The sequence below is a fragment of the Dendropsophus ebraccatus genome, chromosome 1 (assembly GCF_027789765.1).
Source record: "Dendropsophus ebraccatus isolate aDenEbr1 chromosome 1, aDenEbr1.pat, whole genome shotgun sequence".
NCBI lineage: Eukaryota > Metazoa > Chordata > Amphibia > Anura > Hylidae > Dendropsophus > Dendropsophus ebraccatus.
This window is the reverse complement of record NC_091454.1, coordinates 21,496,114-21,521,233: the sequence shown is the minus strand read 5'-3', so window position 1 is coordinate 21,521,233 and position 25,120 is coordinate 21,496,114. Positions and strand designations below refer to the sequence as shown.

Sequence of the window (25,120 nt, the reverse complement as noted above, 5' to 3'; positions counted from 1 at the left end):
TAAGTATGGGAAGACTTGAGATTTTTTGATAGACGTAAATTACAAACCTATATAACTTTCTGACACCAGTTGATTTGATAGAAAACATTTTTAGACTATGTTTAAGTAAATAAATAAGTATGATGACACGTGATATATATCATTATATTGTCATATGCATGGGGCCCTATGGAATCATATTACATACATACCTGGAACTTACTGATACAAAGGCCAAACACCTTCCCTTACCACATTTTTGTGTATGTAAAAAAATTTTATCAAATTTCAGTCTTTTTATATTGTAAGTTAATGGGAAATGAATTCTGCAACAATGAAGGCCTGCAGTTCCCAACACAGCCACTGGTGGCAGCAGAGGGACAGTGTCCTCCTTTACTGCTGCCAGTTAAAGGGGAACTCTGGCAAATTTATGTTCCTTCAAATCATCTGGTTTCAGAAAGTTATATAGATTTGTAATTTACTTCTATTAAAAAAATCTCAAGTCTTCCAGTACTTATCAGTGGTTGTATGTCCTGCAGAAAGTGGTGTATTTTCAGTGTGACACAGTATTCTCTGCTGCCATACCAGGAACTGTCCAGAGCAGGAGAAGTTTTCTACTGGATTTGCTACTGCTCTGGACAGTTCCTGACATGGACAGGAGGTGGCAGCAGAGAGCACTGTGCCAGACTGGAAAGAATCCACCACTTCCTGCAGGACTTGCAGCAGCTGATAAGTGCTGGAAGACTGGAGATTTTTAAATAGAAATAAATTATAAAACTTTCTGAAACCAGTTGATTTGAAAGGGGAAAAAACGCTGCAGTACCCCTTAAATTCCCCCTTTAAGGCCATTTCTTTCTGTATTCTGTGACATTTCCTATAACAATCAGGCACCTATTTTCCTTATTGTTCCCCTAGCCGCCGGCCCTGTTATTCTATAGCGTCCTGTTCCTTACAGGGATTATTATGAGGTGTCAGATATCAGCTGGGAAATATCTATCAGAGGGATAAAGCTTCCTGTTGTTTTGCATAGAGAGGATCTCATTTCTATAGAAGAACAGCTGCTGCATGATGAAGCAATAACACACAGCACTACATCAGGGTGACAGCTGCAACGCAGAGGACAGGAGGGTATAATGCTGGAGACCCGGCAGCGGATAGGAGTGTATAGTGCTGGAGACCCGGCAGCGGATAGGAGGGTATAGTGCTGGAGACCCGGCAGCGGATAGGAGGGTATAGTGCTGGAGACCCGGCAGCGGATAGGAGGGTATAGTGCTGGAGACCAGGCAGCAGATAGGAGTGTATAGTGCTGGAGACCCGGCAGTGGATAGGAGTGTATAGTGCTGGAGACCTGCCAGCGGATAGGAGGGTATAGTGCTGGAGAACCGGCAGCGGATAGCAGGGTATAGTGCTGGAGACCTGACAGCGGATAGGAGGGTATAGTGCTGGAGACCCGGCAGCAGATAGGAGTGTATAGTGCTGGAGACCCGGCAGTGGATAGGAGTGTATAGTGCTGGAGACCAGGCAGCGGATAGGAGGGTATAGTGCTGGAGACCAGGCAGCGGATAGGAGGGTATAGTGCTGGAGACCTGACAGCGGATAGGAGGGTATAGTGCTGGAGACCCGGCAGCGGATAGGAGTGTATAGTGCTGGAGACCCGGCAGCGGATAGGAGTGTATAGTGCTGGAGACCCGGCAGCAGATAGGAGTGTATAGTGCTAGAGGCCCGGCAGCAGATAGGAGTGTATAGTGCTAGAGGCCCGGCAGCAGATAGGAGTGTATAGTGCTGGAGACCAGGCAGCGGATAGGAGTGTATAGTGCTGGAGACCAGGCAGCGGATAGGACGGTATAGTGTTGGAGACCAGGCAGCGGATAGGAGGGTATAGTGCTAGAGAATCAGCACGATACATGAACATGCTCTGTGATGGGTGATGTGTGATAAGTGATGAAGGGTCATGCTCTGTGATGGGTGCTGCTGTGTGATGGTTCATTCCTTGTGATAGGTGATGATCTGTGTATTATGTCGGGTGCTGCTGTATGGTGGGTGATAGAAGGTAATGCTGTGAGATTGGTGACATTTTGTGATGGATGATGCTGTGTGATGGCTCATACTGTTTGATGTGTGATGATGCTGTGTAATGGACTGTGCTGTGTGTTGCTGTGTGATGATGGTGTACAATGGGCTCTGCTGTATGATGCTATGATGGGCTCTGCTGTGTGATGGATGATGCTGTATGATGGATGATGTAGGACTCTGCTGTGTGATGATGGTGTACAATGGGCTCTGCTGTATGATGCTATGTGATGGGCTCTGCTGTGTGATGGATGATGCTGTATGATGCATGATGTAGGACTCTGCTGTGTGATGCTGTATGATGGTTGATGCTGTGTGATGGAGGCTGCTGCTACCGGCTGGCTGGGTGATGTTTGATGCTGCTGGCTGGGTGATGCTATATGATGGGCTCTGCTGTGTGATGCTGTATGATGGGCTCTGCTGTGTGATGATGCTGCTGGGTGATGCTGTGTGATGATGCTGACGGCTGGCTGGGTGCTGGGTGATGCTGTTTGATGGGCTCTGCTGTGTGATGATGCTGCTGGGTGATGCTGTGTGATGATGCTGCCGGCTGGCTGGGTGCTGGGTGATGCTGTTTGATGGGCTCTGCTGTGTGATGATGCTGCTGGGTGATGCTGTGTGATAGGGCTCTGCTGTGTGATGATGCTGCTGGGCGATGCTGTGTGATGATGCTGCTGGCTGGCTGGGTGCTGGGTGATGCTGTGTGATGATGATGATGCTGCCGCCTGGCTGGGTGCTGGGTGATGCTGTGTGATGATGATGATGCCGGCTGGCTGGGTGCTGGGTGATGCTGTGTGATGATGATGCTGGGTGATGCTGTGTGATAGGGCTCTGCTGTGTGATGATGCTGCTGGGTGATGCTGTGTGATGATGCTGCCGGCTGGCTGGGTGCTGGATGATGCTGTGTGATAGGGCTCTGCTGTGTGATGATGCTGCCGGCTGGGCTCTGCTGTGTGATGATGCTGCCGGCTGGGTGATGCTGTGTGATGATGCTGCCGGCTGGGTGATGCTGTGTGATGATGCTGCTGGCTGGCTGGGTGCTGGGTGATGCTGTGTGATGATGATGATGCTGCCGCCTGGCTGGGTGCTGGGTGATGCTGTGTGATGATGATGATGCTGGGTGCTGGGTGATGCTGTGTGATGATGATGCTGGGTGATGCTGTGTGATAGGGCTCTGCTGTGTGATGATGCTGCTGGGTGATGCTGTGTGATGATGCTGCCGGCTGGCTGGGTGCTGGATGATGCTGTGTGATAGGGCTCTGCTGTGTGATGATGCTGCCGGCTGGGTGATGCTGTGTGATGATGCTGCCGGCTGGGTGATGCTGTGTGATGATGCTGCTGGGTGATGCTGTGTGATGATGCTGCCGGCTGGCTGGGTGCTGGGTGATGCTGTGTGATGATGATGATGCTGCCGCCTGGCTGGGTGCTGGGTGATGCTGTGTGATGATGATGATGCCGGCTGGCTGGGTGCTGGGTGATGCTGTGTGATGATGATGCTGGGTGATGCTGTGTGATAGGGCTCTGCTGTGTGATGATGCTGCTGGGTGATGCTGTGTGATGATGCTGCCGGCTGGGTGATGCTGTGTGATGATGCTGCCGGCTGGGTGATGCTGTGTGATGATGCTGCTGGGTGATGCTGTGTGATGATGCTGCCGGCTGTGTAATGCTGTGTGGTGGATGCTGCCGGCTGTGTGATGCTGTGTGATGATGCCGGCTGGCTGGGTGCTGGGTGATGCTGTGTGATGATGATGCTGTGTGATGATGATGCTGCCGGCTGGCTGGGTGATGCTGTGTGATGATGATGCTGCCGGCTGGCTGGGTGCTGGGTGATGCTGTGTGATGATGATGATGCTGCCGCCGTGCTGGGTGATGCTGTGTGATGATGATGATGCTGCCGCCTGGCTGGGTGCTGGGTGATGCTGTGTGATGATGATGATGCTGCCGCCTGGCTGGGTGCTGGGTGATGCTGTGTGATGATGATGCTGCCGGCTGGCTGGGTGCTGGGTGATGCTGTGTGATGATGATGCTGCCGGCTGGCTGGGTGCTGGGTGATGCTGTGTGATGATGATGATGCTGCCGCCTGGCTGGGTGCTGGGTGATGCTGTGTGATGATGATGCTGCCGGCTGGCTGGGTGCTGGGTGATGCTGTGTGATGATGATGCTGCCGGCTGGCTGGGTGCTGGGTGATGCTGTGTGATGATGATGATGCTGCCGCCTGGCTGGGTGCTGGGTGATGATGCTGTGTGATGATGATGCTGCCGGCTGGCTGGGTGCTGGGTGATGCTGTGTGATGATGCTGTGTGGTGGATGCTGCCGGCTGTGTGATGCTGTGTGGTGGGGGGAGCCTCCCCGGCAGAGCCCAGCACTTCCCATCTGCCGCTGCAGCCATGTTGAGCTCTTTGTGAGGGGGAGGAGAGAGGAGGAGAGAGCAGAGAGCCGGAGGATGGTGGCAGACAGCAGCCCCTGAGCCCCGCATCACTGCCCGACACCTGCCGCCGGCTGCAGCCTCCCCCAGAGCAGCACTCCCCGGACCATGAGCCGCTCTCCTGCCTGGTGAGTCCCGGTGCCCCCCCCCCCCCCCCCGCTCCCCGGGCAGATGCTGCGCTACGGCCATCCAATGCAGATTAGATACAGTGTAGCGCACGGCCCATAAGATACATCCTCAGCATTAGATACATCACCCTCCTCATCATCATTAGATACATCCTCATCATCAGATACATCACCCTCCTCATCATCATTAGATACATCCTCATCATCAGATACATCACCCTCCTCATCATCATTAGATACATCCTCAGCATTAGATACACCTCATCCTCCTCCTCAGCATCAGATACATCTTCCTCAGCATCATCTCCATCCTCATCCCTGCAGCAATGTGCCAGCTGTCCCCCTCCACCCCTGGTGCCCATATCTTACCCTGGCTCCTCTCCATCTATTTGGATGGGTGGTTGGTTGCATTGGTTCCTGTGAATCCTGCTCCTTGCTGCCTGTAGCTGCTGGTAATGGCTGTCTGCATCCTGTGACTCAGTATATTCCTATACCAGGCAGAGCCCCATCTGTGCTGCTCCACACTACTAGCCAGATCTCTATGGCCCTTATAGGGATTACCCATCATCAGGTATATACTGTATACCAGTGGTTGATCGTCATTGGGATATATCCTTACTATCTGTACACCATATATCATTGGGTATATACAGTATACACCAGGCCCAAGCATCTATCTGTGTACCATATATCATCGGGTATATACTGTATACTCCAGGTCAGTGTCATATACCAGTCAGTGGTTGATCATCATTGGAACATATTTGGGTGTAGCTAGCTAGTATCTAATCCCTTCTATCTGTGCACCGACAGCATCATGTATATACTGTCCATGCATCTATCGGTGCACCATATAGCATCAGGTATATATAATGCATGGCCAAGGGCAGTGTCTACAAAGTATCTGGTCCTTACTATCTGTGCCCCAGTAAAATCTTTTCCTATAACCAGGTATATACAGTATATGCATCTGACTAGTGTAGCAGGTATATACAGTATATGCATCTGTCTAGTGTAGCAGGTATATACAGTATATGCATCTGTCTAGTGTAGTAGGTATATACAGTATATGCATCTGTCTAGTGTAGCAGGTATATACAGTATATGCATCTGTCTAGTGTAGTAGGTATATACAGTATATGCATCTGTCTAGTGTAGCAGGTATATACAGTATATGCATCTGTCTAGTGTAGCAGGTATATACAGTATATGCATCTGTCTAGTGTAGTAGGTATATACAGTATATGCATCTGTCTAGTGTAGCAGGTATATACAATATATGCATCTGTCTAGTGTAGCAGGTATATACAGTATATGCATCTGTCTAGTGTATGGATCCTTCCTACTTCTTCACCATCAGGTATATAGTTATCCACCTAGTATCCTTACAACCTGTTTACTATATACTCATAATGAGGATTATAAGCTTTGGGTGAGTGTCTGTCTGTACACTCCATAGTACTTACCTGTGGTCAGGTATAGATGCATCAGCCCAGTGTCTGGTTATCATCACACATCTCAGGCTACATAACACTGGATAGTGTATGTTCATCATCTGGATCCCTATAACATCTGTACCAACACAATGTCACCCGGTATATACCAACGTCTGTCTATTTCCACCTTAGTTTGCTGTGCACCAGACCTGCGCATAGTGACAGGCCGGTGCTTGGCACGGGCATCTTAAAGGGGTACTCCAGCTAAAAAAAAAACAACAACTTTCTTTCGAATCATCTGTCAAAAAGTTCCAAAGATTTGTAATTTACTTCTATTTAAAGAAATCTCCAGACTTCCAATACTTATCAGTTGCTGTATGTCCTGCAGGAAGTGGTGTACTCCTCTACCTCTGTCTGTCAGGAACTGTCCAAAGCAGGAGATGTTTTCTATGGGGATTTGTAACTGCTCTGGACAGTTCCTGACATGGACAGAGGTGGCAGCAGATATCACTGTGCTAGACTGGAAAGAATACACCACTTCCTGCAGGACATACAGCAGCTAATAAGCTGGGAATATTTTTATAGAAGGAAAGGAGGAACCGGTACAAGGATCATGGGCACCCAAGGCCCATTGATGTGCATAGGCTAGCCCAGGGGTAGGGAACCTTGGCCCTCCAGCTGTGCAAAACTACAACTTCCATCACTGCTTGATATATATATATATATATATATATATATATATATATATATATATATATAAACAGTATGTAATAAGGTTATGAAGGGGGAGATTTATCAAACATGGCGTAAAGTGAAACTGGCTTAGTTGCCCCTAGCAACCACACATCTTAATGTTATGGCTGATCAGTGTATTATTCCAGTGCCTGCTTAGCATTGAATTCTTTATTATTCTCTCCTATATCCTCATGTGAGAGCTAGGTATCACCTGATACTGTATACTGATCCTCTGGCGGCAATATATATGTATCCTGGGCATGTTGTTACAAATCTATCTGGTGCCAGGGCAATGCTTTTGCCTCCTCTGCTTTTCTATGCGTCTATGGTATTATATATCTGGTTATTGTATTGTATTGTATTATATATTGTATTATATTATATATATATTGTATTATATATCTGGTTATTGTATTGTATTATATATCTGCTTTTCTATGCGTCTATGGTATTATATATCTGGTTACTGTGTTTGCCCGTTCTCTGTCCCTTGCCCCCGGGCCCTGCTCCAGCAGTGCTGTACACCAGGCCTGTCGGTGTTATGATGGCCGGCCATGTGACTAGTCGTGCAGCAGGTGCTTGCACAGGAAGGGCCGGGCTTAGTCGTGCTGAGCTGACTGATCTCTTTACACATTCACATCTCACATCCGCAGCATCTGAGCCTGAACACATCCTCCCACAGCGGCCGGGTTCCTGCACGCCACCCACTGAGGTAATCACACAAGTGGGGAGACATTGTACGGGTGGAGATTGGGATGTACTATGCACAATGCAGAGAAAGCCCCCCCCCCCCCTGACATTCCCTATAAATATCCTGTTATTTATATGGACACAAGACGTCTTCCTTGTATATTTGACTACTGTATGGTTACGGTATTATGTGGGCGGACATTACAGCAGGAAGCCCTATTCTGCCTGATGCCCAGGGCTCCATTTTTTTTTAAATCCCCCCCGTACAGTGATACCTTATATTACATACAACTCATTCATTGGCTTGTAGAGTATCGCGCTTGTATCTCAGCTTTGTCGGTCTGGCCGCCTCGGTTTGCCTCAAGGCTTCCATTCATTGTTGGTGTCTATGGATCTTTGAATACTGAATAAATGACATTCATTGATATGTACACAGTGTTAGCTAAGAAGACACTAAGATGTCTTCAAGGAAAGGGATGGGGAACCTTCAGGCTGAAGGTTCCCCATCCCCGCTACTCCTCATGTCCATGGCTATGTTCATGCATAGTATTTGGTCCATATTTTCAGCTAAGACTAAAGTAGGTAAAAAAAAAGAAAAAGAAAAATTCTAATATTACTCCATGTCAGTTATACTATAACCAAACACTACCTATGAACCCAGTGTGAACATAGCCTTGGATTTATGTTAAAGGGGTTTTCCAGACAAAATTTTTTTGACAGCTTATGAATTGGTGGCCGAAATTACTGCTGCTGGTCCTGATCTATGTTAAAGCAACTCTGTACCCACAATCTGTACCCCCCCCCCCCCCCCCAAAAACGCTCGTACCTTCGGATGGCTGCTTTTAATCCAAGATCTGTCCTGGGGTCCGTTCGGCAGGTGATGTAGTTATTGTCCGAAAAAACAACTTTTAAACTTGCAGCCCCGTGCCAAACGGCCATGGCCTAGAGTGTCTGTGCATCAGACTGGCACAAGCTCTCTGTCCCTCCTCCCCGCCCTCCTCATCATTAGGAATGCCCCAGGCAGATTGTCTCCTATTCATCAGCTGTGTGAATACTGCACATGGGCTTGATAGTTATGGCGCCTGTGCAATGTTCACTTCAGAGCAATAGGAAATATCCTGCCAGTGGCATTCCTAATGATGAAGAGGGTGGATAGGAGGGCAAAGTTAGGGCACAGATACTCTCGGCCACGGCCGTTTGGCACAGGGCTGCAAGTTTAAAAGTTGTTTTTTAGGACAATAACTGCATTACCTGCTGAACGGACCCCAGGACAGATCTTGGAGTAAAAGCAGCTATCTGATGGTACAAGTGGTTTGGGAGGGGGGCAGATTGTGGGTACAGAGTCACTTTAAGTCAGTGGCTGAAGTTGGTAACAGCAGTCTTTTTAAAGGGGTTATCCAGCGCTACAAAAACATGGCCACTTTTCCCCCTACTGTTGTCTCCAGTTCAGGTGCAGTTTGCATTTAAGCTCCATTTACTTCAATGGAACCCAAACTGGAGACAACAGTAGGGGGAAAGTGGCCATGTTTTTGTAGCGCTGGACAACCCCTTTAAGATGAGGACTAGGGTTAGCAGAGAAAACCAATTTGAAGGGAATTCATCATATTGAAAATGCAGTTCAAGCCTGTTATAGAGCAGGAGGAGCAGAGTAGATTGATATACCTATTTGTGTGGAAAGGTTCAGTATAACTAATAATTTATTCATCTTAACCTTTGCTCATTCTTAGGCCCTGTTCCCACTGAGGAAAGGTAGCGGAATTCCGCGACGGAATTGTCCGCCGCGGAATGCCGTTAGCCTCCCGCTCATAATGGGAGTCTATGGGAGGCGCGCGCTCCTGCTCTGTACGCGCTGAAGAATGATTTTTTTAATGATTTTTTAAGGAGTCATCCCTGGGTTGTTTTTGGAGAGGGTTCAGTGTAGGCTGATAAGTGGCTGATTCAGATGTTCAGGCGGCCAGGGAGTGGAGTGCACTGTAGCTCATTCCCCCCGCCTATATCTCAGGGTCAGGAGTGAGACCCAGTGCAATCAGTAACTTTTCAAGTCAAAAGTTTTTACAAGTGACAGTAAAGCTGTAATGCGATCATGTTTTTGTACTTCTTTTATTATTATTGATAGGCCAAATGGGCTAGTAAGGGCAAAGAAAATAGCATGACAGGGTTTTGCCCGATATTAGATTGTATTGTTCGTTTTTTGGGGAGACTTCCCATATGTGAGAATGACGGTAATAGGTCGAGAACAATTGTATGGGATTTGCCCCATTATGGTCCAATAAAAATCTAAAATAACTGTATAAATGAAATAGTATATCAATGAAATGAACAGCAATAATCTACATCAGGGACTCTGTAAAATATTTATTAGATTTAACAGAATCAGAAATATATTCATTTTTTTTACTGCCTCTTAAGATGTCTAAAGTATATACACAACAATCCCGGGAGAAGAGGATGTAATAAATTAAAGGCATTAAAGGGAGAAAAAAAATTCCAAAGAAAAAATTAACCCTGATTTATAAGATTTATTTATTTTAACGTGCTTCATATAATATATATATATATATATATATATATATATATATATATATATATATATATAAATTTATTTTGAAAAAATTTGGAAAAAAATCTTAGGACTGTTGACAATATTGGCAGTGTTTTCTGTGAAATAAGACGATATATAGACGACATTTTTGACACAGAAATTTACTGTGGGCCTTATAGCAACATGATATAGTTTGTTGGGTGAAGATATCATGGTATACATGTAGATATGTGTAGAATCAGTATAACATCTATCCATTGGCGTAATGCAGCAGCGGTCAGTGTCCTTCCTGTGTACAACATGTAACCACCTGCTCCATTTTCTTCTGTCATTTAGAAAAATCGATGATCGGTCGCTCGTGAAGAGACGTGAAATTAAAAGAACCTCTAAAGACATTCCCATTTCTTCAGGTAAGGTGTTCTCGGTAGTCAATGCTTATTTTAGTGTGTGTATATGTAGAATATATATATATATATGTGCCAAGAACTGCGACTGAGCTTAGTAAACGTTCCTTTAAGTACGTTGCCATGGTAACGGGGAATAATGCCTTTCACTGAGCGGACCCCACACACAGCGGCATTATTCCCCGGGACCAGTGGGATAAAGCTTAGTCATGTCTCATTTCAGCTGTTTTATAGGAATAATCTTGAAGATTGTTGTGTAAGACCATGTATAAAATTGCCAGGTCAGCCATTTAAAATCTAGTAGACATGGCTGCTCTTCAAGGATATGTCACATGGCAGTTCAAAGATTAAAATAGCTGAAGTTTTATAGGACTAGAAAAACGTGGCTGCTTTCTTCCAAAAACAGCGCCGCACCTGTCAGCAGGTTTTGTCTGGTATTGCAGCTCAGCTTCTGTGAAGTGAATAGGGCTGAGCTGTAATATCATACAAACTGTAGATCTGTAAAAAAAAAAATTGGGGGGCTATATTATGGCTTCCTAAACTTTAAGGTTTATAAAGATCTCAAAAAGTGGAGTTGGTGATTTTTAGGTGGTTTGGTCTTGGATCTCTATGTATTTAGGTAGTCTAGTCTGCAATCTGTATTTATTTTTGTGGTCTGGTCTAGGGTCTGTATTTGGGGGCTGTTCTCTGGGATCTGTATCTAGTTGGGGATTTAGGGTCTGTATTCATTTAGGTGGTCTGCTCTGGGATCTGTATTTAGGTCAATTCCTCTGGGATCTGTATTTAGGGGCCTATTCCACGGGAGCGATAATCGGCCCGATTCGGTGGAATCGACCCGATTATTGCTCGGTGGAATAGAGAAAACGATCAGCCGATGATTGTGTCATTGACTCATTGTTATTTAGGGCCAGACCTAAAATCATCGGTCCCCCACCGCACATCGCTACTGTGGAATAGCGGTGCGCGGCGGGCGACAGACGATTTGAGAAGCAGCAGCATACATTACCTGGCAGGGCTTCTCCTCTGCTCCATCTTCCTCCCCGGGTCCCGCGGTACAGCATCAACAGCTCCGGAGCGGCCTGACTTAGCTGTCAGACCGCTCAGCCAATCACAGGCCAGGACCGCCGTGGCCAGTGATTGGCTGAGCAGTCTGACAGCTCAGTCAGGCCGCTCCGGAGCTCCTGATGCTGTGCCGCGGGACCCGGGGAGGAATATGGAGCGGAGGAGAAGTCCTGCCAGGTAATGTATGGTGCAAGGGCTGCAGGGACATCGGTAAAGATGTCCTTCAGCCCTCGCTTAATGATCATTGGGCCGTGAAATAGGCCCAGTAAACGAGCGACGATCTAGCAGATCGGCGCTCATTTACATTGTTGATCGGGCCCTGTTCGGCCCGTGAAATAGGACCCTTAGTCAGGGGGTCTGATCTAGGGTCTGTATTTATGTAGGTGGTCTGCTCTGGGGTCTGTATTCACTTAACTGGCCTGGTTTGGAGTTGATGATTTATAGGTGGTTTGGTCTTGGCCCTGTATTTATTTAGATAGTCTAGTCTGCAGTCTGTATTAATTTAAGGGGTCTTGTGCTGTAGATGAGATGGTGTTTTTTAGGTAGTCTAGTCTGCAGTCTGTATTTATTTAGGTGGTCTTGTCTAGGGTCTGTATTTAGATCATCTGGTCTGGGATCTGTATTTAGGGCCTCCGCTTTGGGATCTGTATTAAGTCAGGGGTCTGATCTAGGGTCTGTATTTATTTAGGTGGTCCCCTCTGGGATCTGTAGTTATCATCTGCTCTGGGATCTGTATTTAGGTGCTCTGCTCTGGTATCTGTATTTAGTCTGAGGGTCTGATCTAGGGTCTGTATTTATTTAGATGGTCTGTTCTGGGGTCTGCAGCCTGGTTTGGAGTTGGTGAGTTAAAGGTGGTCTGGTCTTGGCCCTGTATTTATTTAGATAGTCTAGTCTACAGTGTATGTTTATTTAGGGGGGCTTATCTGTAAATGGTCTTTTTCTCAGTAGTCTAGTCTGCAGTCTGTATTTATTTAGGTGGTCTGGTCTAGGGTCTGTATTTAGTTCATCTGGTCTGGGATCTGTATTTAGGGCCTTCGCTCTGGGATCTGTATTTATTTCGACGATCTGCTCTGGGGTCTGTTTTTACATAAGTGGCTTGATTTGGAGTTTTGTGATTTTCCAGTTGTCTGGTCTGAGATCTTTTTATTTTTTTTAAATGTCTGGTATGTTAGTGGGCAATCTTTTCTGTGGTCTGTAATTCACTGTATGCAGGCATACTGTAGGTACATCTAAGGGCTTATGCATAAGGGTATATACCATGTACACATCAGAGATAATATAAAGCTCATAGATTTTCATGATTTTTTTTTTTTTTGGTACCTCAATGATTACAGTGTTGTTGTATACATGAGAACTAATACATGTTTAGCAGTGCTACCTGGCCACTGCATGATATCTGTCCTCACCTGGCTATAAGCATCCCTGTGGTTTTCATGTAGGGGTTTACATTGAGTTGGCACATACCCATTTCTGGTGTGAGAGCTTTCAGTGTTGTTGGTTTAAGCTCCGGCACGTCTATGTGCTTTGTTATTTTAGCGTTGTTGTTGATGGTCGGAGCCTATGATTGGCGTTCGTCACCACCGCACAACCACGTGTGATTAATTTCATTATATCTGCATCAGGGAATCTACGGGGGCAGTCTGCCGAAGTAAGGCCCTGCCAGGAGAACATGTAAGGCCTTTATATCTCTTACCCCTTAATTTGGAGGCCAAGGTGGAATTAGTAAATCATGCCAAATTTACAAATAGTATGTATTTATGGGACTGTATTTCTTAGGAGGTCTGGTCTGGGGTCTGTATTTTGTGAGATCTGGGATTAGTCTGGGGCCTGTAAACAAAGGGGCACTGGTCTGGGTCTATAAACAGATCAGGGGTGATTTAGCCAGTGTGGACTAGGGTCTAGGATTTTTATCAGGTCCGGAGTATGTTGTTTTTTTGGGAGTCAGGTGTAGGGGTCTGTATTTTTAGGGGGTCTGGTCTAGTGCCTGTATTTTCAGGTGGTCTTGGGTCTGTATTAAGATAGATTCTCTGAAAGAATCTATATGTATTCATGGTACTGTTTTTTTTCAGGGGTTTGGACTGGGATCTGTATACAGGGAGGTCTGGGGTCTGTAAACAAAGGGGGAATGGCCAGGGCCTATAAACAGTATGGGCCTGGCCAGGGGTCTTTAAACAGGGGTTTGATCTGTGGTCTGTATTTTTGAGAAGTTCTGTTCTGGTGTCTGTATTTTTAGGCAATCTGGACTAGGGGGTCTGTTATTTTTCTGTAGTCAGGTCTGGGGTCTGTAATTCTTCGGGAGTCTGGTGTGGGGGTCAGTATTTCAAGAGGGTCTGGTCTAGTACCTATATATTCATTATAGATACCCCTGTACTGAAAGGGTCCTATGAGTCAGTTCTTAGATCTGCAGGAGGAACCGCTCTGTCTCCTGTATTTCCTATGTGGAGGTTTGCATACATCCTTTGAGGTCAGATGAGACATGTTGTGAAGTGAGGCTTCCCATTCTACAGCCTTATATCAGATCATAAAAAGCTATATTTATAATATTATAATTGTACAATCTCCTCCGTCTCAAGAACTGCACAGATAAACTGATTATTACATAACTTCTTTTATTTTTCTACATTAATAATTTAACCACTGAACGATTACATATACACTGGTCAAAAAAATAAGGGGAACACTTAAACAACACAATATAACTCCAAGTAATGCTGCGTTTACACGAAGCAATAATCCGCACAATCGATCGTTCATTGCTTCAAAATCGTTAAACAATCGATTGGTTGAATTATCGCTTCGTGTAAACGTAGCAAGAGGGTCTATTTATGCTACGTTTACACAGAGCGATAATTCACCCAAACGATCGTTTAACGATTTTGAAGCAATGATTTGGTTTTTATAACAATCAGCTTTTAGACGAAGTGAAAAATCTTTAAAAAATCGTTATTGCGATCGTTTTAAGATCGCTTAAGCCCATCTCACACATAGGGTGAATCTGTGAAAGACTGTTTACATGAAGCGATCTGCGAATTTTTAGCAAATGACCAATGATGATTTGAGAACATGCTAAAAGATCAAAATGAACGATTTCTCACTCATCGCTTTCCTGTGTTTACTTAAGCCGATTATTACTCAAATGCAATCATTATGGCAAAAATTCGGTAATCGTTCCGTGTAAACGCACCATTACACAGAAAGATTATCTGCCAAAGATTTGAAAAGAGGAGAAATCTCAGGCTTTCCTTTATGACCTGATCTCTGTTTATAGTCTGTTTCTGGCTTTGGCTTCAAATCTTTGGCAGATAATCTGTCAGATAATCTTTCTGTGTAAATGGACCCTCACTCAATAAAGCAGTGGTTCTGCAGGTGGGGACCACAGACCACTTCTCAGTACCTATGTTTTCCGGCTGGTGTTTTGGTCACTTTTGAATGTTGGTGATGCTTTCACACTCGTGGTAGCATGTGACGGACTCAACCAACACAAGTGGCTCAGGTAGTGCAGCCCATCCATGCGAGCTGTGGAAAAAAGGTTTGCTGTGTCTCTCAGTGTAGTGTCCAGAAGCTGGAGTGGGGTGGCATTTCTTTGGAGGGCCGCACAACCCTCCATGTGTTGCTAGCGGTAGCCTGACTGCCATTAGGTGCCGAGATGAGATCCTAAGAGCCCTTGTGAGACCATATGCTGGTGCGGTTGGCCCTGGGTTCCTCCTAATGCAGGACAATGCTAGACCTTGTGGCTGGAGTGTGTCAGCAGATCCTGCAAGATGAAGGCATTGAAGCTATGGACTGGCCCGCTGGTTGCCCAGACCTGAATCCCATTGAGCACATCTGGGACATCATGTCTCCTCCATCCACCAACGTCACGTTGCACCACAGACTGTCCAGGAGTTGGCGGATGCTTAAGTCCAGGTCTGGGAGGAGATACCTCAGGAGACCATCCGCCACCTCATCAGGAGCATGCCCAGGTGTTATATAGAGGCCATACAGGCATGTGGAGGACACGCACAATACTCATTCTGACTTGTTTTAAGGACATTACATCAAAGTTGGATCAGCCTGGAGGGTGTTTTTCCACTTAGATTTTGTGTGTGACTTCAAATCCAGGCCGCCATTGGTTAACAATTGTGATCTCCATTGTGATTTTGTTGTCAACACATTTAACTTTGTACAGAACTAAATATTCAATGGGAATTTTCATTCATTCAGATCTAGGATGTGTTATTTAAGTGTTGCTTTAATTTTTTAATATATATATATATATATATATATATATATATATATATATATATATCACAGCTGGAGGCTCCATTGTTCTGCTCTGTCTAATAAAAGAACGGATCCAGATATAAAGAGCAGTCCAGATATAAATAGCATCCAACAGACGCCAGTGACTTTTATGTAGTCCGTCAGTTTTCTGCATTTTATGTTGCACCATTTTGTCTGGGATTTTCCATTGTACCATTAGGATCCTAATTTTGAGGCGCTGTCTTTGTATCACGTCTGCATTAGAGCTGTATGGGCACTTGATGGGGCTACTAGACCCTGTGTTTCTGCTGTTATTATAGAGCAGCGGTCAGAGTGAATAGCCTGGAGGTCAATCACAGCCTGTCACAGCGATCACTGAGGAAGCTGGCACCATCTCGCCGCTTGTCATTGATGTGTCAGATAGCGCTGGCTACTTGTGTTGACAGTGTTACCGCAGAATAATCCACCTATCATTTACTCCTTCCTGCCCTGTGTGTTATCATGTCTGGGCTAATTATAGTTAACAAAGTATTTTTAATTTTTTTTTTAGTACATGTATAGTACTTGTTTAGTACATGTATAGGAGCCGTGTCATGGAGGGGAGATCGTCACACTGGAGACTGTTCATGTAAAAACCATTGGATGTACATTGGCGCTAAAAACTGCTGTATACTGTTTTTATGGCAGTCGTTGAGTAGACATCTTCCAATGCGTTGTCTTTTTATGATTCCACGTTAAAAAAAAATTGCACCAATACAGGTTTTCTCTGATTGTTTAGCCCCTTAGATGCCACAGTCCATAGTGTCCACGGCATCCAAGGTGTTTTACAGAGAGGGGGGTGTCATCTGTCAGTCAATTAATGCCCCTTAACCTATAAAATAGAGTAAAAGCAAAGTAAAGAGCAGAAAACAGCAGTGGGCTTGCTGCTTTTTTTTCTTGCAAACCAGATTGTAAAGAAATTAGTTCTATAAATTATATACACCCCCTAAAAAAATGACCAATAAAATCTTTAACAAATTTTAAAAAAAATACAGTGTGAAAAAAAAAAAAAAAAATGCTTTCTTTTTTTTCAAAGTAGGCTAGGTTCACACTGCGTTTTTGCAATCCGTTTTTTGCAAAAAAAACATGAAAAAAAGGATGTATTTGTGTGCATCTGTTTTGATCCGTTTTTCCATTGACTTACATTGTAAAAACGGATCAGTTTTTTTTTTTATCGGACACAAAAACGTAGCCGACACTACTTTTGTTTCCGTTAAAAAAAAAAAAAAAACTGATCCGTTTTTTTTTACAATGGATCAAAACAGATGCACACAAACTGATCCGATTTTTTGCAAAAAAAAAACGGATTGCAAAAATGCAGTGTGAACCCAGCCGTACAGTTAAAAATAAAATAAAAAAAAAAGCTGTATTTTCCCAAGTACTTAAATTGTTTAAAGAAGAAGAAAAAAAAAACAACGAATTTGCTATGACCACATTTGTACTAACCTGTAGACTTTATGGGGGAGATTTATCAAACATGGTGTAAAGTGAAACTAGCTCAGTTGCCCCTAGCAACCAATCAGATTCCACCTTTCAATTTCCAAAGAGTCTGTGAGGAATGAAAGGTGGAATCTGATTGGTTGCTAGGGGCAACTGAGCCAGTTTCACTTTACACCATGTTGGATAAATCTCCCCCTATATGTTTTAAAATTGGTATGTGACCACCAGACTAGAAATTTAGGGACTTAAAGCTGAACTCACACAAAAAAATAACATCAGCTTCATATTGGAATTAACTGAAGATATTTCTCTTTTTGGAACAGATAAATTTGTCATCAAATCCCTAGAGACTGGTGCTACCGGATTTACTCAGCATGACCACCCACGTGACGCTGGAAGATGCGTTATCTAACGTGGACCTACTGGAGGAGCTGCCCCTCCCTGACCAGCAGCCATGCATCGAGCCTCCGCCGTCCTCCATAATGTATCAGGTAACATGACCCACAGACTCCTATACTTACCATAACTACTGATGTAATGGCGCTCCCGCACTAGGCGTCACATCTGCAGGTGCCCCATATTGGCTACTTTAAGGTCAAGACTCACTTTTTATTTTCATTTGGGCTTCTATGGAGAAACCTACCATACACCTTTTTATACTGCTTATTTTTTTTTTTTTTTTTTTTAACTTACCTTTGTTTTTTCTTGCAGGCTAACTTTGATACTAACTTTGAGGATCGGAATGCGTTCGTTACTGGTATAGCTAGATACATAGAACAGGCCACTGTCCATTCTAGCATGGTGAGTACTGGCGAAACGGAGGTCAAGCTCTGCGGTACACTATGCGAATCATGAGATGGTTTTGAGCATCAGATATATAAGACATAAGGAGCTGCGCTGTCCGCGGGGGAGCACAAGCCAAGGATAATGTGGAAGAATGATAATAAAGATACGACCACATCAGTCAGCAGAAGCTTGTTGGCGGATTCCAAGTAGCCGCTATTTATTTTCTATACTGCACCGAGATTTGTGTGAGTCTCCTGTGCTGCCCTATATGAAGAATAGGATACAGGAGAGATGCTGAGCTCAGGGATATATCGTCCCTATGATTTTATTTGATCCTGATTCCCCATTGTGAAAGCCTGTGAGTCCTATTTGCCCCACCACACATAGAGAAAGCCTGTGAGTCCTGCTTCCCCCACCACTCATAGAGAAAGCCTGTGAGCCCTGCTTCTCCATCACACATGGAAAAAGCCTGTGAGTCCTGCTTCCCCCACCACCATAGAGAAAGCCTGTGAGCCCTGCTTCTCCATCACACATGGAGAAAGCCTGTGAGTCCTACTCCCTCCTACTCATAGAGAAAGCCTGTGAGCCCTGCTTCTCCATCACACATAGAGAAAGCCTGTGAGTCCTTCCCCCACCATACATAGAGAAAGCCTGTGAGTCCTGCTTCTCCATCACACATAGAAAAAGCCTGTGAGTCCTACTCCACCCTACTCATAGATAAAGCCTGTGAGTCCTGCTTCCCCCACCACTCATAGAGAAAGCCTGTGAGTCCTGCTTCCCCCACCACTCATAGAGAAAGCCTGTGAGTCCTGCTTCCCCACCACTCATAGACAAAGCCTGTGAGTCCTGCTTCCCCACCACTCATAGAGAAAGCCTGTGAGTCCTACTCCCCCCTACTCATAGATAAAGCCTGTGAGTCCTACTCCCCCCACCACTCATAGATAAAGCCTGTGAGTCCTGCTTCTCCATCACTCATAGATAAAGCCTGTGAGTCCTGCTCCCCCCACCACTCATAGATAAAGCCTGTGAGTCCTGCTTCTCCATCACTCATAGATAAAGCCTGTGAGTCCTGCTTCCCCATCACTCAGAGAAAGCCTGTGAGTCCTGCTCCTCCACCACACATAGAGAAAACGTGTGAGTCCTGCTCCCCCCACCATACATAGAGAAAGCCTGTGAGTCCTGCTCCCTCCACCATACATAGAGAAAACCTGTGAGTCCTACTTCCCACCATACATAGAGAAAACCTGTGAGTCCTGCTCCCTCCACCATACATAGAGAAAACCTGTGAGTCCTACTTCCCACCATACATAGAGAAAACCTGTGAGTCCTGCTTCCCCACCACTCATAGATAAAGCCTGTGAGTCCTGCTTCCCACCATACATAGAGAAAGCCTGTGAGTCCTGCTTCCCCCACCACACATAGAGAATGCCTGTGAGTCCTGCTTCTCCACCACTCATAGAGAAAGCCTGTGAGTCCTTCCCCCACCATACATAAAGTCTATGAGTCCTGCTCCCCCCACCATTCATAGAGAAAGTCTGTGAGTCCAGCTCCCCCCACCACTCATAGAGAAAGCCTGTGAGTCCTGCTTCCCCACCACACATATAAAAAGCCTGTGAGTCCTGCTTCCCCCACCACACATATAGAAAGCCTGTGAGTCCAGCTTCCACCCCCACTCATAGAGAAAGCCTGTGAGTCCTGCTTCCCCCACCACACATAGAGAAAGCCTGTGAGTCCTTCCCCCACCACTCATAGAGAAAGCTTGTGAGTCCAGCTTCCCCCACCACTCATAGAGAAAGCCTGTGAGTCCTGCTTCCCCCACCACACTATAGAAAGCCTGTGAGTCCTGCTTCCCCCACCACACATATAGAAAGCCTGTGAGTCCTGCTTCCCCCACCACACATATAGAAAGCCTGTGAGTCCAGCTTCCACCCCCACTCATAGAGAAAGCCTGTGAGTCCTTCCCCCACCACTCATAGAGAAAGCCTGTGAGTCCAGCTTCCCCCACCACTCATAGAGAAAGCCTGTGAGTCCTGCTTCCCCCACCACACATAGAGAAAGCCTGTGAGTCCTTCCCCCACCACTCATAGAGAAAGCCTGTGAGTCCTGCTTCCCCCACCACACTATAGAAAGCCTGTGAGTCCTGCTTCCCCCACCACACATATAGAAAGCCTGTGAGTCCAGCTTCCCCCACCCCTGCAGCTCATGTAATGTCCTTTGATCAGGGAAGGTTGGACCATCTAAGTGTTAACTGGCTAAAGCGAAATACTGCCGAGGTTTACTACGCACGGCACTGAGCAGCAGCAGTGTATGTCCCGCCAGCGCCTCCTGGACATATATCCAACCCACCTCCTCTCCCCTCATGTGCATGAGATGCTCTGCAGCTTCCAGCTATAGTTACCAGCAGCAGTCGGAACAACAGGGTAATGTGGGGGACAATATTGTGCAAATGTCTGCTCACAAGTGAGACAGCCAGACCTCAGCCACCTTACATCAGCCTGCTGAGTTAACCCCTTGTAGACTGCACCCAGATGGATAAGTATGCTGTGTACACTGTGCAGTGCTATGTGTGATTTGATATGCATTGGTGATGCTTTCTATCTGTGTTGTTCTATGTATGTGTGATGTGCATACTGTGTACTGTATAATATACTGTATATATATATATATATATATATATATATATATATATATGTGTGTGTGTGTGTGTAAGAGCATATGTCTGACTATCCATCTATCTATCTTCTATCTATCTTCTATCTATTATCTATCTATCTATCTATCTCCTATCTATTATCTATCTATCTATCTATCTATCTATCTAAAAAACTTGTATATTGGAGCAGCACTACCAGATATCCCGAAGTGGGTGCCAGCGGGTGGCCGAGACCACGGCTTCAACTTGAATATATGTAGAAATCCCCACAGCACTCCGAATTGGCAAAAAACAAACGTGGTTTATTGCATAGTGTAACAGCACACAATAGTCAAAAGCGACGTTTCGACGACCTCCGTCGTCTTTTTCAAGCGAGCTTCAATCTATCTATCTCCTATCTATCTATCTATCTATCTATCTATCTATCTATCTATCTATCTATCTTCTATCTATCTTCTATCGATCTATCTATCTATCTATCTATCTATCTATCTATCTATCTATTGTCTTCCTTCCTTCCTCCCTTCCCTTCCTTCCTTCCTTCCTTCCTTCCTTCCTTCCTTCCTTCCTTCCTTCCTTCCTTCCTTCCTTCCCTTCCTTTCCTTCCCTTTCCTTCCCTTCCCTTCCTTTCCTTCCCTTCCCTTCCCTTCCTTTCCTTCCCTTCCCTTCCCTCCCTCCAGCTATGTTCATACAATGTACGTAAATTATTAATCACGGCCATTGTTGCCGATTTGCAACACGGCCGTGATTAATCCTTTACCCACTTTGTGCTGCATGCTAAGGGAATTCCAGCTGGAGTGTATACACATGGTATACACTCTGGCCAGGACCCCTAGCAGCGCCACATAAAACTGACATGTAAGTTTTCTGCGGCTGCTATTCAATGAATAGCGGCCACAGAAAACCCTGTCAGTGCCCACTATGGAGCATTGGGGAATTCTGATGCAGGCATGGACGGGATGATCTTTTCTGACGCTGGCCGTATACTTGGGGTTCAGAGATCAGAGAATACTTTTTGATGCAGTTATGTATTTATATGTAATGATTATTTGTGCTCTTATGCAGAATGAGATGTTGGAGGAGGGGCAGGAGTATGCCGTCATGCTGTATACATGGAGGAGCTGTTCTCGAGCCATTCCTCAAGTAAGTAATGTAGACTATGGGGGACATATATCAACACAGGCCTCTAGCATACGATCCACCCCTTTTTACGTGGTGTACACCAACCTTATCCTCTGGTTGCCTGATTGGCGGGTGGGGGGTGGGTCGTCAAGGCGGGGAGGAGGAATGGCCTCCTCCCACGCATGATTTATCATGATTTACGCCTGCTCGCAGGTAAATCATGATCCCCGCTGCGCCAAGCTGGGAAATGTGCCCGGGGAAAAGGGGGTGGGGCTTTATCTAAGACTCGCCCCCCTATATGTCATCTGACCTGATCATAAATATCCCCCTATATTAGACCTGAACGTATCAACCATTACTACTAGAAAAAAAAAATTCTTTCAAATCAACCGGTGCCAGAGATTTGTAATTTGCTTCTAATAAAAAATCTCAAATCTTCCAGTACTTGTCAGCTGCTGTATGTCCTGCATTAAGTGGTGTATTTTTCCAGTCTGGAGAGCAGGAGAGTTTTTCTATGGTGATTTGCTACTGCGCTGGACAGTTCCTGACATGGGAAGAGGTGGCAGCAGAGAGCACTGTGTCAGACTGGAAAGAGTACACCACTTCCTGCAGGACATACAGCAGCTGATACGTATAGGAAGAGTTGAGATTTTTTAGTGAATTACAAATCTCTGGCACTTTCTGGCACCAGTTGATTTGAAGTAATTTTTCTTTGGGTAAACAACCCCTTTAACTATTTCCCCATATCCCTTTCAAGGGAATCTCTTGTGTGCAATTTATGTTTTCCGAACTGCTGACATTGTTAGATGCAAGCTGTTAGAGCAAGGAGACACTTGTTACCTTTTATATGCCTGTCTGTGCTTCCAGAAGGTATAGACATGCTTTTATTCTCCAGTGCAAAGTGTCTAAGAGGCGTTCCTAAGCTCCTGATCTGCTGCAAGCTGGAATGCCTCCTCTCACCCCTGCTTGATTGATAGTCAGGGATGGGAGGGGGAGCGAGGAGGCTTATAGAAGCCGCACTCTGATCGCCATGCTTGCTTCCATCTGTATAGAAATTATCTTCATGAGTCAAGAAAATGGAAATGATAAATCGGTGTTCACTGTGTGTTTGTAGGTAAAGTGTAATGAGCAGCCGAACCGCGTGGAGATCTATGAGAAGACGGTGGAAGTCTTGGAGCCCGAGGTCACAAAATTAATGAAGTTCATGTATTTTCAGGTAAAATATTATTTTTTTTATAATAGACTAGAAAGGAATGAAGCTTGAGCACGCTTGGGTTTATCCAAAAACGGACTCTTAGCATTTGATCATCGGTGACTGAAGAAGTCAGATTTAGCCCTAGGGAGTCCTGGAACACATGGATATGGCTTAAAGTGTCACTGTCGTTTAATTTTTTTTTTTTTTTTTGCAGAAATCAATAGTACAGGCGATTTTAAGAAACTTTGTAATTGGGTTTATTAGCCGAAAAATGCATTTTTATCATGTAAAAGCAGTTTGAAGCTCTCCCCCCTGTCTTCATGGTTCTCTTATGGAGAGGGGAGGGGGTGGAGGGAGATGAGGCACCAAAGCAGGACAACAAAGAGTTAATTTACAGCTACATCACCAAGCTATCTCCTCTGAAGTCAGCACTGACCTCTGAATACCGCTTTCACACAGTTCCCTCTGTGTAATCCTTTGTTCTCTGCTCTCTGCTGGTGATTAATCTCCCTCCCCTCTCCATAGGTTACACAGGGCTCGACTGATGTAAAAAAAGAGTCGATATTTCCTGATAATGAGCAGTGAATGAGAGGAGGGGGGGGGGGACCTGGGGAAAGGCTTTTTGAATGCAGATAATGGCAAATTTGCCTAATAAACCCAATTACAAAGTTTCTTAACATCGCCTGGACTATTGATTTCTGCAAAAAATAAAAAAAAATACAGTGACAATTTAAGGCTGTATCCATGTTTTCCATCATTGTGTTGCTGAAGTCCTTGTTAGACTGCTATATTTCGGGTAATTCTGATACGCTTTGTTCTCCCTTGCAGCGTAAGGCCATTGAGAGGTTCTGCAATGAGGTGAAGCGTCTGTGTCATGCCGAGCGCAGGAAGGACTTTGTGTCGGAGGCCTATCTGCTCACCTTAGGGAAGTTCATCAACATGTTCGCTGTGCTGGACGAGCTCAAAAACATGAAGTGCAGCGTGAAGAATGACCATTCTGCGTATAAGCGGTGAGGAACCATGAGAGGTGTTAGTGCTCTGTATACTGTACCCTAATGCTTCAGTGGTCAGTCCAGGGCCGGCGCCAGCACAGGTCACCTTCAATGAAGTTTTACTTTCCTCTCAAGGGGACAGTCTGTGTATTGTCATCTATGTCCATGAGTCTTGCTGTAAAGCATGTGACTAAATGCTGTTAAGAACAGCCCAGGTCCCCATAACAATGTACAAAAAAGGAATTAAAATAAATTACAGCTTGGCTGTCCAGGCATGATGGGAGTTGTAGTTTTGCAACAGCTGGAGAGCCAAGGTTCCCTACCCCTGATATATGTTATACAGTACTCCTATTTTATGTTGTTATTAATATTATTATTATTACCGCTTCTTTGTAGAGCTGCCCAATTCCTAAGAAAGATGGCTGACCCTCAATCTATCCAGGAGTCACAGAACCTCTCCATGTTCTTGGCCAACCATAACAGAATCACTCAGGTATCTTTTGTTATATATTTTGTTACTATTATGCCTCTTATGTATGTTATCTGCGGTGTCCATTTACTTTTATGCTTTTTTTTTTCTTTAACTATTTCCTATACCTATAAGAACCTCCAACCCCCATTTATTCACATTAGGTTACATGCCCATTCTATGTCCATCCTATTATATTGTATTATAAGGTGTTTATGGTGTTAAAGGGGTATTCCCCCCAAAATTATTTTTGCATTAATACACTGCCCACCCGTAGCTTTCCATCTTTCCAATATAAAGTTATTATGGATTCTGCACAGTTTTGCTGTTATCCAGCTGCATTCACCCCCACGGATTGCAGAGAATCATCAAACCTCAGTCCACACCGACACGCTCCCTGCTCCTGGCCCCCACCCTCCGTGTCGGCATCACGTGTCCTCAGTCCCAGCACAGTGAAGTGACTGAGAACACTGATGTGGTGGCTGCTGTTAGAGAGGGAGACAGCGGCTCTGACTGTCTCCCTCTCTAACAGCAGCCACTCGGTCACCCCCAGCCCAGAGCTCACCCGGTGTCCAGAGCCTCCCGGCACCGTCCAGCACTCACCCGCGGGACCCCCCCCCCCCACGCACTCACCCGCCGTACCCAAATCCCCCCCCCCCCACGCAATCGCCCGCTGCAAGCTCGGCCCCCCGCGATCACCCGCTGCAAGCT

The 25,120-nt window shown here is 45.3% G+C and overlaps 1 protein-coding gene across 3 annotated transcripts in view; it reads left to right on the top strand.

The window, feature by feature from the left end:
• The first annotated feature begins 4,392 nt into the window (after positions 1 to 4,392).
• The window catches only part of CYFIP2 (cytoplasmic FMR1 interacting protein 2), a 48,059-nt gene continuing 27,331 nt past the window's right edge, over positions 4,393 to 25,120 (top strand). The window contains exons 1-8 of one of the 3 annotated variants that reach the window (XM_069968813.1): positions 4,393 to 4,602; positions 10,342 to 10,415; positions 17,516 to 17,683; positions 17,904 to 17,993; positions 21,697 to 21,774; positions 22,868 to 22,969; positions 23,777 to 23,958; positions 24,337 to 24,433. In XM_069968813.1, the coding sequence (XP_069824914.1) occupies positions 17,567 to 17,683; positions 17,904 to 17,993; positions 21,697 to 21,774; positions 22,868 to 22,969; positions 23,777 to 23,958; positions 24,337 to 24,433 (666 nt within the window). In that variant the 5' untranslated portion in view covers positions 4,393 to 4,602; positions 10,342 to 10,415; positions 17,516 to 17,566. Of the gene's footprint in view, positions 4,603 to 7,402; positions 7,486 to 10,341; positions 10,416 to 17,331; positions 17,406 to 17,515; positions 17,684 to 17,903; positions 17,994 to 21,696; positions 21,775 to 22,867; positions 22,970 to 23,776; positions 23,959 to 24,336; positions 24,434 to 25,120 lie in introns of those variants that run through there. The other 2 variants (XM_069968821.1, XM_069968827.1) reach the window with 2 other exon arrangements.